General features: G+C 37.9%; 1 protein-coding gene across 1 annotated transcript; it reads left to right on the top strand.

Annotated features, from left to right (window-relative positions):
• The first annotated feature begins 6,482 nt into the window (after nt 1–6,482).
• LOC133819906 (uncharacterized) lies at nt 6,483–7,568 on the top strand. Its single transcript, XM_062253312.1, has one exon. The coding sequence runs from the start codon at nt 6,506–6,508 to the stop codon at nt 7,478–7,480; it is 975 nt and encodes a 324-aa protein (XP_062109296.1). The 5' UTR covers nt 6,483–6,505; the 3' UTR covers nt 7,481–7,568.
• The last annotated feature ends 6,110 nt before the right edge of the window (nt 7,569–13,678 follow it).

The following is a 13,678-nucleotide window of genomic DNA, read 5'->3' as shown; positions in this document are numbered from 1 at the left end:
GTGGTCCAAAACTTCCCTGTAAATCTTGAATCATGGTCACTGATGATATCTTCAGGCAACCCGAAATACTTCACAACATTCTTCATAATCAGCTCCGCAGCCACATCCGCTGGACATGCGTTTGGGGCAAGAATGAACACCCCATATTTTGAAAATCGATCCACCACCACTAAAATGGACCTGAACCCTTTAACGTCTGGAAATCCCACTATGAAATCCATACTGATTGACTGCCACGGCTTCTCAGGTATTGGCAGAGGTTGCAACAGCCCTGCTTCCTGTCTCCGTTCAGTCTTATCCTGTTGGCATACCAGACACGTCTTCACATAGATCTCGACGTCCTGCTCCATCTTCGGCCACACGTAGGACTTAGATAGTAATGCCATCATTCTAGCCACCCCCGGATGACCAGCCCACTGAGGGTCGTGGGTTTCTTTGAGTAGTTCCTTGCGCAAACCACCACTACTAGGTACGAACAATCTGCCACCCTTGGCATAAAGAAGACCATCTTCTTCCCAGTAGCTCATCAATTCTCCCTCTTTAGCTTCACTCAAAAGCTTCATGTAAACGGGATCGAGCAGTGACTGCTCCCTCACCCGGTCAAGAAAGGTTGTGCTCACTTGAGACAACGCACCAACAAAAGCCTGTACTTCCTTGCGGCTCAAAGCATCAGCCACCTGATTCTGTTTCCCTGGTCTGTGCACCCACACAAAATCAAACTCCGCTAGATACTCTTGCCAACGAGCTTGCTTTGGAGTCAACTTCTTCTGAGATTTGAAGTAAGTGTTGGCAACATTATCCGTCACCACAGTAAACTTTGTGCCCAGTAAGTAGTGCCTCCAAACGTCCAAACAATGCACCACTGCCGCCATTTCCTTCTCATGGGCCGAATATCTCTGCTCAGCATCTTTTAACTTTCGACTCTCAAAAGCTATCGGATGTCCCTCTTGCACAAGAACTCCCCCTAGCGCACAGTCAGATGCATCTGTCTGCACTTCAAATGGTAAGTCAAAGTCTGGCAATTTCAAGATTGGTTCTGAAGATACCGCCACCTTGAGCTTCTCAAAGGCCTCATCGCAGTCTTCAGTCCAACACCACTTCTGGTCTTTCTTGAGGAGATCCGTCAGTGCACTCACCTTCCTTGAGTATCCCCTGATGAATTTCCGATAGTAATTAGCCAATCCTAGAAACGAACGCAACTCCGGCACTTTCTTAGGAATAGGCCAATCCATAATTGCTTTTACTTTGCCCTCATCCATTCTGAGTTTCCCTTGGCCAACCCAGTGACCCAAGAATTTTACTTCTTGCTTGCAAAACTCGCATTTCTCCTTCTTTATGTACAACTTTTCTTCTCGCAACTTTGACAGCACCTTCCTCAGATGCTGCAAATGTTCTTCTAACGAATTGCTATAGATCACAATGTCATCGAGATACACGACAACAAACCGGTCCAAAAACTCATACAACACATCGTTCATTAGATTACAGAATGTTGCAGGAGCGTTAGTTAAACCGAAAGGCATCACTAAAAATTCAAATGAACCATACCTCGTAACACAGGTAGTCTTTGATTCATCCCCCATCGCAATTCGAACCTGCCAGTACCCTGACCAGAGATCTAGTTTGGTGAAGTATGATGCTTTCGTCAACCTATCAAACAAATCCGCAGCGTTTGGAACTGGGTATTTGTTCTTTACCGTGACTTTGTTCAATGCCCAGTAATCAACGCACATTCTCAACGACCCGTCTGCTTTCTTCTGAAACAATACTGGCGCACCATAAGGAGCCTTGGATGGCTGAATAAACCCGCTATCAACCATCTCCTTCAACTGTCTCCTGAGTTCATCCAACTCTGAAGGTCCCATTTTGTACGGTGCTTTGGCCGGTGGAACCGCCCCTGGTTCCAACTCAATTCTGTGATCAATCGCCTTCCTCGGAGGAAGTTCTTTAGGCAACTCGTCGGCATTGTGTCAGCAAATTCTCTCAGCAACGCCGCAATCTCATCAGGTACCTCGACCCACTGGTCTGGCTTCACTTCTATCAGGGCGGCCACATAAGCTTGATTCCCCTTCTTTCTTATGGAGTTCCCGAACTGCGTAGCTGTTTCCAACACAATGTCTTTCCCTTGATTCTGGACTGAGGAGATTGCTTCAACAAAACAAGGACACTCCTCGTCACAGATCATTACACCCTTAAGGTGTGGTGCAACCATTTCCCTTGCTGCACCCAGAAATTCTATTCCAAGAATCATCTCGAAATCATCCAACGGAACCACCATGAGGGTGCACTGAGACTCCCAAGCCCCAACCTTCAATGTCACTGTAGCGGATCCTTGAATCGGTTTCGCCTCTGAATTCACTGCTTTCAATCTAGTTGAACTTTGAACAACATCCAGGCCAAGTCTTTCTGCTTCTCTCGAGGACACAAAATTATTCGTGGCCCCCAGTCCACCATAGCTTTCACTTCTTTTCCGTTAACGAACACCTTCACGTACATTAAGCCTTTAAACTGACTTGTTTTCCCCGTAGTGATTGCATTCAGAAGTTGCATGGGGTTCATCCTAGAAGGAGCTTCTTGATCACTGCAATTCTGAGCTTCCTGTGTGATCATAGCATTCAGCTTCTCCCTCTTCGGACACTCCCTTGCCATATGCGGACCGTTGCAGATAAAACACCCAACACCTCTCTTGTTGGTTGCCTGGGAAGATCCGGTCTGGTTGTTCCCTCCAGAACCCTCTTTCTTCTTGCCATCGTTATTCTGTTCACCCTTGGACGAAGATGGTTTACCGCTGTTCTTTTTCCCTCCATTCGACTTCTTTGAAGCATCTCCTTGTGAAGTCGGAGTATTACTGTACTTGTAATCCACAAGTTTCTCGGCAGCCACTATTGCCGATGGTAGATCAACTACCGCCTGTCTCCTCAACCCAGCCTGCGCCCAAGGCTGTAGTCCAGACAGAAAATTGAACATCTTGTCCTCCTCGGACATGTTCCTTATGTCCAGTAACAAAGAACTGAACTCTTTCACATAGTCTCGAACTGTACCGGTGTGTCTTAACTTCTTCAGCGACTCCCGAGCAACCCATGCAGTGTTGCATGGAAGGAATTGGTCCGTTAATTCCTTCTTTAGAACATCCCACGTTTCGATCTTAGGCCTACCAGCCCGTGCATCCTCCTCCATACGGGTTCGCCACCATAACTTGGCGTCCCCCTGAAGATACATGCTAGTGATCGTCACCTTTTCCGAATCCGGTATCCTTGCAGCCTTGAAGTACTGTTCGACGTCCCAAAGGAAGTTCTCCAACTCCTTTGAGTTCCGACTGCCATTAAAAGCTTTCGGTTCAGGCACCTTGATCATGGAGGACTGAGACGCAGAAGACTCAGTCATCGTGGCTGAATTCGCTATGGCCCTCTTCAGCAATGTCACATCCGCATCAAGAGCAATGAATCACTCTTTCACCGAACTTGACAGGTCCATAACACTAGTCATCACTTCTTTCCTCTTCTCGCCAAATTCCTTTTCCAAGTCAATCATGGCCCTTCCACAAACAGTAACTTGGTCGGATGCTTCCTTCATCACATCACGAGCCAACTTATCAAGCGCGTCAAGTTGTTCAGAATGTTGTTCATACAGCAAGAACAAACTCACAGGTTCTTCGTAAGTAGGAGTCCCCAGCAACTCCTCGAGTCTCTCGACCCGAGTTGATAATTCAGCATTCGTCACCATGACTATTGCTTCTCAATACAAACAGCCTAAGCTCTGATACCAGTTGTCACAGGGTTAATTTCTCACTCACAAATTTTCCCCGCGATGGCCTAGATTCCTCAATCCAGTCAGCCAACCCAACACTCAGTTTCACACACTCACTCACGTTTCGAGGTTTGCCCAGCGTTCACTCAACAACACACTCTCGTTATCAAGTAAATAAACACAATGCACACAATATACAAGAATCCCTCCCAACCTTGTTATTTCACACAATATCAAGGATACAATATGTTTCAGTGCTGGACATCACATGCTGATGACTCAAGCACACACTGCCTATTTATAACCCAACACAAGGGTGCGGTTGACATCCCCAACCACCTAGGCAATAACACATCAGCATCCCATGCTGATCCTAAGTAACACGCCTGTGTCACATGGCCACGCCTTCAGCCCGAAGCATTGCATCTGCTCCCCAACAGATGTGTCCGAACCCATGCATCTGCTCAACAACAGATGTGACCGAACCGTTGCATCTGCTCCCCAGCAGATGTGACCAACCAATGCGCCTGTTCCCCAACAGATCTGGCCGAAAGCATTACACCTGTTCCCAACAGAGGTGACCAACTGATGCACCTGTTCCCCAACAGATGCGCATCACCCAGCTGCTGCCACCAGCTGACATGCAACCCTGAGTGATGCCTAGGTCCGCCTGGCGGACCTGAGTGAGGGTCTCACAGTACCATACTACTATGTATCTCTCTCTCTCACTTGTACAATATTACTCTTCCTACGTAGTTATTACCATTAGGCTCCTGCATCCATATCCATTAATTTTGCTATGCCATTTCCCCACCAAGTTCTACCAATTACTAAATCCATGTCCCAACTCTATTATTTCTTTAGGAGTGCTAATTTCTCACTCTTCTCTTACATTTTTTTTTTAAATTTTATTCATTATTCGTATAATACTTTTAAAATATAAAATATTTAAACAATTGCCATACATTTATACAAATAAATGGAAAAAAATATATTGAGTTTTCTTATAGAATGATTGTGAATTTGACTTTATCCATCATTATTAGCGAGATAGTAACAGTTCAAGTTTAAATTTAGAATATATATGATAAAATTTTAGTTTTAATAAGGATATTTGCAGCATTAATACTACATCTTTACTAATTAATAATTGCACTTAAACTTTAATTATTTTATTTTGACCATAATAATATTAAATATTTTTTAATAATTGTACTTAAATTTTAATTATTTTATTTTGACAACAATACTGTCAAATATTTGTTAATAGTTGTACTTAAGTATTAATAATACTTACAATAATAATACTAAATTTTTTCCAATAGTTACACTAGTACTAATTTTTTATGACAATAATACTAATTCTTTGCTGATTTTCAAAAATAATTATTGCCACAAATATTTTTAAATAATTTTCAAAATACATAAAATTAAATTTTAAAGTATAAAAATCTAAAAAAATAAATGAAAAAAATAAATTGTATGTAAAGGTAATGATTTAGTATTATTGTTGCAAATATGTATAAAATCAATTTAAATTTATAAAAATCTAGAAAAACTAAAATAAATAATTATGAAAATTTAGAAAGAAAAAAATGAATTTAAATTTAGGTAAAACTATTAGTAGAGATTTGGTATTATTATTGCAAATATTTGTCAAATAGTTTTTTTTTTAAATGTATAAAATCAATTTTGATTTGTAACAAAAAAATTATTTTAAAAAAAGTGGTACTTAAGTACAACTATTAGTAAAAATTTAGTATAATTACCATCAAAAGAAAAAATAATTATTATTTAATTATAACTATTGACAAAGATTTTATATTATAAGCGTCAAAATAAAATAATTAATATTTAAGTGCAACAATTAGCAAAAAATTAGCATTATTGTTGCAAATATCTCTTTTTAATATGTGTATCTTCATTTTGTTTATTAGATCAATTTAATTAGTGATATTTATTATGATATAAAAATATATTTTTACAATAAAGTTTTAATTGTTGCTATAAATATTCAGTCCCCATTGGCACCAAAGAAACTACATTGGGCTATTTTGTCGTAGGCTTATTAAGTTGGGCTTACTTTGTGATTAGAATAAGAGAGAAGACTCTTAAATTATATATATTTAGAGAAATAAATTAAGCTCTACTTGATTGTTTGATGGGTTGAATATTGTTGTCAGTATACCCTCTTGAATAATGTTCCTCTCCCTTTCAAACAAAAAAAAAAAAAAAGAAAAGAAAAGAAAAAGGAAAAAAGAAAAAAATAATGTTCGTCTAAAAAAAAAAAAGAAAGAATAATGGTCTTGATCAATAACATTATGTAACAAATTCAAATTGTTAATTTAATAATATAAGTCAAACAGACACAATTATCTAGCTGCAACTTCCCACGTTGGAATCAATGAAGAAATAACTTTAGTTTAGACTTCAAAATCATAAATTTTTACATTAAATAATATACATGTATACCCTCTATCTGAATTGAACAAACGTAATAATAATAATAACAACAAACAAAGAAAAATTAGAATATTATGTAGATAATTATTGCCATATATGTAACTTGATTCCTAATCATGACTTTCATAGACGTGGCAACCACTCTATCTAGCTATAACATATAATATATAATATATATGTATATGTATATGTATGTGTATATATAAATGTAGGTTCTTCTAATCCAAACTACAAAGAAAGTGATTACACTCTTTGTATGCTATCTTTAAATTTGTTTTAAGAATATACAAGAGAAATGGGTGATCAAAATTTGGAAGAGAAGGCTAATGATCATGATCATCACAATTATCAGAAGATCCTGATCATCACCAAATCAACGACTGTGAGAGTCTCATTTCGCATAATCACACAAACCCTACTAAGCCTTTTACTCCCTCTGGCTTTTCTCAACCTAGCAAAGATTGTTTTCTCTCGTTTTCTCCTAAGCCAGCTAGCCCTAATAACACCAACCTCTTCTTCTCAATATCCCAATTACTCTCCTGTTTTTGATCTCCACACCCCAAACCTAGCTATCCTCTATCTCATAGTCTCCACCATAAGCCTCGCAACACTCCTCCGCACCCTAACCTATGATAAACTCACTACTAGTCTCATCACCACCACTGCTCTAGGGCATTACGTAGCATGGATTTTCCTTCTGACTATGCAAGTTTCCATTGGTTTAGGGTTAGGGAATAACGACTTATTGTTAGATAGTACTATTACTAATAGCGATTATTTGATCTCAAGCGTGCTCATCCGTACGGACAGGACTTTGTATAGTAAAGCAATATTTTTTCTTGGTTTGCATGAGAGTACGATTCATTGGTCAAAGCTAGTGGTGGAGCCGGTGGTAAACGACGCTAGTTTCGGTGTCGTTTGGAGAAAAGAAGATATGGTGAAGAGAGTTATGATGAGTATTGGGTTTTGGTGTTTGTGGTGTTATTTGGGGTTGAGAGAAGAGGTTGAGGGTTTGGTGTTTGTGGCTGAGGCTAAGTGGAAATTGTTTGATATGGATTTGGGAATGGCTGACTTTGTTGGGTGGTGGTTGTATTACATGACGGTGATGATTGGAGTTGTGAAGGTCGTCAAGGGACTTGTATGGGTCGCCATGTCTCTTTTCTATTATTGCTTGAGAGTAACAATAAATAATAATGGAGTTGGAATGTCATCATCATCATCATCCGATGAGGCTGAGCCATTTTTTTTGGATATTGATGACAAAGTCTGAGTTGGGTATTTAAAAGTCAACTTATTTTTATGTACACATTGTATAAACCTTCCAATGTTGTATAATTTATAACGTCCCAACTATGAAAACATATAGCTTGACATAAATATTTTCCTTAGTTTAAGTACGATTGCAAATGTATATAATGTTTATTAAAAAATAAAATAAAATGTATTATATATATATCTTAACTTATACTTCAGTAACATTTGTAATATATAGGAGTTTTTATTTGTATAATGATAATGGTAGCTTTATACAACTTGAAAAATACTCAGTTTTAGGATTAGTTAACTAAAAAGAGCTACTAATAATATTTAGTTGAATATTACTCACTTTTTTAAACACATTTCCCATATTACCCTTAAAACACTACTAGAAGTCTAATGTAAAAATCTCAATCTTTGCCTCTGTCGTGTCATTTACTTCCCTCTTTAAATAATATTCCACTGTCAGTTCCACTAGACCACTGTATAATGGGTAGAATCATTAATAGTTTGGGTATTAATCAAAGAGTTTTAAAAGATGGGTAAAAATTAAAGAGGTTAACTTAAATTGGGTACTAGGTGTAATTTTCACTTTATACTTCCCTTATTAAAATAAATTGTATAAGGCCTCATATTTTGGAACATTATTGCACGTAATCATTCTGAGCTTTTCATTTGGGCCTCAGAATGGATTAGGCCCTAATATGGGTGTTAGTTATTGGTCCACTGGACAATCATTTTTGTGAAAATTACATCTTATATGAGTTTTTTAATAAAGTTATAAAAAATATGGCTTATTTTTTACAAGTATTATTTTATGACTTTTTAAAACTTGTATTCCCTTTTATGAGATTTTTTTTCTATATTTTTGTAAAAAAATCATTATTATGCCATATTTTTGTAAAAAAACATTATTATGCCATATTTTTTTCCCATAATTTGTTTTTTTTTAATTAAATTTGTCTATACAAACCAAGAAAAGTTTAATTACCATATTTTTGCATATTAATGGCTAAAAAACCATATTTATGAAAAAAATCCCATCATTTTTCAACAACCTTTCAGTTAGTGCCAACTCTCTTTCTGTTTGGTTCTTTTAAGCTGGTTGTTATGTACTATATATACTTACTTGTATAATTTTAGAGATAGGAAAAATCTTGTTGTAAAATGGGAAATTTTACACTATATGCATCATAATATAGTTAATTTTTTTAACATTCCATCATAAAAATTCTCCCATTAATGTGCCTCCTCCCTTATTTTGGACAAAAATACCCTCATGAGTAAAATTTAATCCTTCACACATTTCTCTCTCTATCTCTCTCTCATCCATCATTTACAGCCATTTTCACAGCAACCATTGTCGATTTTCACAGCCAAACCAGTGAAGAAATTGGACTGCTCGGATCTAGAAGTTTCATTTCAAGTGAAGAATTCATTTCAAGTGAAGAAATTGTCATTCTTGACGTTTTTTAAGAGAAAAAATCATGGGTAAGTATCCTTTCATTTATCTACTTGTGAATATGAAATGCCATCATTAGATATTAGATTCGAATTGTTCTGTTGTTGAGTGTGGTATTTTTTCTGCATTTTTGATCTGTTCTTCGGATTTGGAAATATGTGGGTGCCATTCCAAAATCGATGGTATTTCGATGGTACATCGATGGAATGTTGATGCTGGCGCGAACATCTAATTTAGATGTTATTTTTGATATAATATCGATGGTATATCGATGTTGAATCAATGCCATATATGTTGATTTGGTTCAGCGTCGATATGGCATCGATATACCATCGAAATGGAATCGCGTACAGATGGCAACCATCAGCATCGATTATACATCGATGATATTTCGATGGTATATCGATGCCATATCGATGGTACATCGATGCAATTTCAATGTCATTTAGATGTTATGTTCGATATAATATCGATGGTATATCGATGCTGAATCGATGCCATATATGTTGATTTGGTTCATCATCGATATGGAATTGATATGGCATTGATATACCATTGAAATGGAATCACGTTCATATGGCAACCATAAGCATCGATTATGCATCAAAATGTCATCGATGTGGAATTGCAATGCATATTTTCATAGGCATCGATTCATCATTGATTCTTCATCGATTCTTCATTAATTACACTTTATTTTTATAATTTTCTTATGCTTTTTTTGTTGTTGTAAATTTGCAGGTTCCAGAGTCAATATAATTGTTTCTTACAACGGTGTTTGGAAATAGAAATGAGAGAAATTGAATTTCAAAGCTGGTTTGAACACTATAATACACGTACCAATTGATGTTGGTTACATAGAATTATTAGAGAAGTTGTATTCAAAGCTGAAAGTGGATAGGTCATTGTTTGACTTAAAGTTGGAAGTGTCGTTTACATGCAATGATTTTAGCGTAGATCCCATTGAAATCACTGATGATGAAGGAGTTAGTGCTCTTATTCTTGACAATTCGAAGTCCTTAAGACATCGGGTTCGTTTTCTTCAATTTTGTTAACCTCCCGGAACCCCTATAGGTCATATGACCGAAATAATGATCCTCTATAGGGATCTCAAGCGGTGGGATACGTTTGGGTGGCATCTGCAAAATATCAAAAAGATAGAGAATTAGTTGAATTTACAAAAAATACTCAGTCTGTTGTTGTCATCGATGTTCCATCAAAATACTATTGATATACCATCGAAATGCCATCGATATACAACTAACTAAGCCACTTACAAATAAACAAACAAACTATCGATGTGCCATCGAAATGGAATCGAAATACTATCGATATACCATCGAAATAGCATCGATGGAGCATCGAATATCTTTCAAGAAGATAACATATAAAAGTCATCGACATCGCATCGACATAGCATCGAATTAACATTGATGCATCACCATCAAATTAATGTGCTCCTACAACCATCGAAATGGCATCGAAATAACATCGACATAGCATCGAAATTAATAGATTTATCAAAATATAACTAAAACTAAGAAAGCATTGAAATACCATCGAACTATAATCGAAATTGCATCGAAGTCAGCATCGACATATCATCGAAATGTCATCGATTTTATACAAAATAAAATAAAAATCATGCAAGCATCGAAATGACATCGATATACCATCGATTATGCATCGATGGACTATCGCCTTCATTTACAGGTCCATCGAAATACTATCGATGGAGCATCGATTGCGCATCGATGAACTACTTTCAATAATTTAAAAATCTACACATGCACTGTATGTCATCGAATTACCATCGATGAAGCATCGAAATGGCATCGATGTGGAATCGAATGAACATCGACCCACAAATTTTTTGCAGAATTTAAACATAATCTTCCAAAATGATGCACATAGAATCAAACCATTTAAAGCTACAGTTATGCAAAATAAAGATTAAAAATCAAACCATACATTACGATTCAATTTTTTTTTTTAAAAAAAAAAACTACAAAAACTGACTTACCGTTGCCAGGGATGGAGAAGAAGGTGGCGACGACGGCTGTGACGAGAGAGAGCTATGCCTGAGAGAGATGGTGAGAATGTGACGAGAGTGAGAACTTCTACTAAGAGAGAAATGAGAGACTTTAGCTGGGAGAGAAATGAGAGACTTCGGCTGGGAGGGGAGTGTTTAATGTTAGGGATGTTTTGTCCAAAAAACTAGAAATGGCATATCTTTGGGAGAGAAAGTTATGTTGGCATTTTAAAAAAATTAAGTATGTTATAGGAGATATAGTGTAAAATTTCCTTGTAAAATTCTCTAGTGAGCTATCTGATCTGTAACTTGAGAGAAGTAAGATTTGTACTCTTGTAGAGAAGTTCTTGATTAATAATAGTGGCTGCCTAGACCAAGAGATACTTTGTCTCTTTGGATTGAACTACGTAAATTTAGGTATTGTGTTCTTTGATTTCTGATTTACTGTTTAATTGAATTAGTATGTGTTTGAGTAGATTAAATCTTTGATAAGAGTGGTCTAATTTGTGGTGATTTCTGACAAATTGGTATGGTGAGCGTGGAGCTATCAAACATGATTTCAACCAAGTATGAAGTAGAGAAATTCATTGGACAAAATGACTTTGGATTGTGGTGATTAAAGATGAGGGCACTCCTGGTTCAGCAGGGACTTGATGAAGCACTTAAGGGAGAATCCAATCTTGACAATAAAATGGAGGAGAAGGATAAGAAAATGTTTCTTAAGGCTCACAATGCAATTATTCAGAGTCTTGGTGACAAAGTGCTTCGACAAGTTTCAAAGGAGAAAACAGTAGCTGGTGTAATGCCCTACTTCCTTAGAACCGTTACTAAGTGAGTTTAAATCGTGCCATAAGCTTGCTAATCGAGGTTTTAGGGTAAAAGTGTAACTAAACTGGAGTAAAAGACGTTTTAAGCATTAAATATGAAAATTGTGGTCATTCATTGAAATCATAAAGAGTTACACATTTGGGATCCCAAAATATTGTTTAGAAAATACTTTACACATAAAAATATACAACCAAAGTCGACCTAGGTGACAAAACAACTATTACAGAACATTCCTCCAAAATCACCCTGACCGTGGCAGCCAGATAGGCTGAACATGTACCCGTCGCTCCATGCTCTCTATACTCATGGTTGGTTGACTTTACCCTTGCCCTTACCTGCACCATAGAGCACCGTGAGCCGAAGCCCAGCAAGAAAACTCAACACAAAACAAATAACATATCCATATCTATCAACAACATAAAACAAAACAACCAACAGACTTAACACATAGCGGCCATGCCGTCCTAGGCGCTTTACCAGGTCCTGGGTTCGTGGTATTCACCGGGAGGATGTCTCTAGCATCTTAGGAGGTTCTCGCCCTATCGGCCTACACTCTGCATGGTTAACACCGATCCTGGCCCCTTGTCGTACACGACTCCTTGCCGTCCTCGACCTTCACTGTTCCTGGCCTTTTCCGTTCCCGGCCTTCGCCGTACCCCCATAAATATACATCACATAATATAATATCGACAAATATCTAAACATATACTAAACTTAAACACTAGGGCTACGCCCTGCAATTCAATCAATAGGGTTACGCTTTGCAATACAAACAATAGGGCTATGCCCTACAATATAGACAATTGGGCCATGCCATGCAATCAAACAATAGGGCCACGCCCTGCTCTACGGGTACAACAATTTTGTTACCTGTGTCCCGAGCTATTTGAGCACCGAAATCACGAGCACAATCCTCTATTCCGAGCATTGAAGAAATCCCAGTCACAACATAATCATAAAAGCCATCCATTAAGTTCTAAACCAACAAATAACTTTGAGATATAATTCTAGTCTCCGGAACCTCAATTTCTACTAAACTGGGTAGTAGAAATTGTCCCGAGCGCCTAGGTTCGAGCCCTCGAGCCTTACCAAACCTAGAAACCAACCTAAGGCTAAAATCCCCAGGCGGGTCGTGAACTGGCTTAGTGGATCGTGACTTGCCCCCAAGTCAGAGAGCAAGGCCCCAAGCCAAAGGGGAGGTGGGACGCGACTTTCCTTAGTGAGTCACGGCGCGCCCCTATCTCAGAGAACATGCCCAGGCAAAAATGGCCACACGCACAGCGAGGCCCCAGGGCTGGGTCGCTGTGCGCCCCTACGAGCCCAAAAATTATGGGTTTTCCTCATACCTCTTCCAACCAACACTTCCAAGATTCAAGCCAATTGTACATCGCACTTCCAATTAAAACACAAGAGCAAGCCCAGGATTCTAACCATAAATTCTAGGCATATTAAAACACAGAAAGTCTACCCCAAATTATCAGCAATCCATCAACCAACTTATACTCAGAAACCCAAAATTAAACAGAAGTTCTAAGCTTCAAGTAACTCAACTCAATTCAGCAAATTAAGTTAGAATCTTACATGAATTGATTGTCTATACAACTCAGAAGCCCTTGGTTGTCTCTAACCTTACTTCTCCTCAGTTTAAACCAGCTCCAACCCAGCTTGATCACCTCAATTTTCCTTCAGCTGCTCAAACCTCAACCACCAAGGGAGAGAGAGAAAAAATGTGAGGGAGAAGGAGAGTGTAACGCCCTGGGTAGCCACGACCGTTACACTGTGTGATTATAAAGGTGCAAGAATTGCTAATCAAGTCATATAGTTGAAAACATGGTCCTAAAGCCATAATTAGGTAAAGTTTATAAGGTTTCAGTCATAAACAAATAATT

The sequence above is a fragment of the Humulus lupulus genome, chromosome 1 (genome assembly GCF_963169125.1).
Source record: "Humulus lupulus chromosome 1, drHumLupu1.1, whole genome shotgun sequence".
Lineage (NCBI taxonomy): Eukaryota > Viridiplantae > Streptophyta > Magnoliopsida > Rosales > Cannabaceae > Humulus > Humulus lupulus.
This window is presented reverse-complemented; position numbering and strand designations above follow the sequence as displayed.

Coding starts and splice junctions, on each gene's coding strand:
- LOC133819906 (XM_062253312.1), top strand. CDS start 6,506: ATGGGTGATCAAAATTTGGAAGAGAAGGCTAATGATCATGATCATCAC.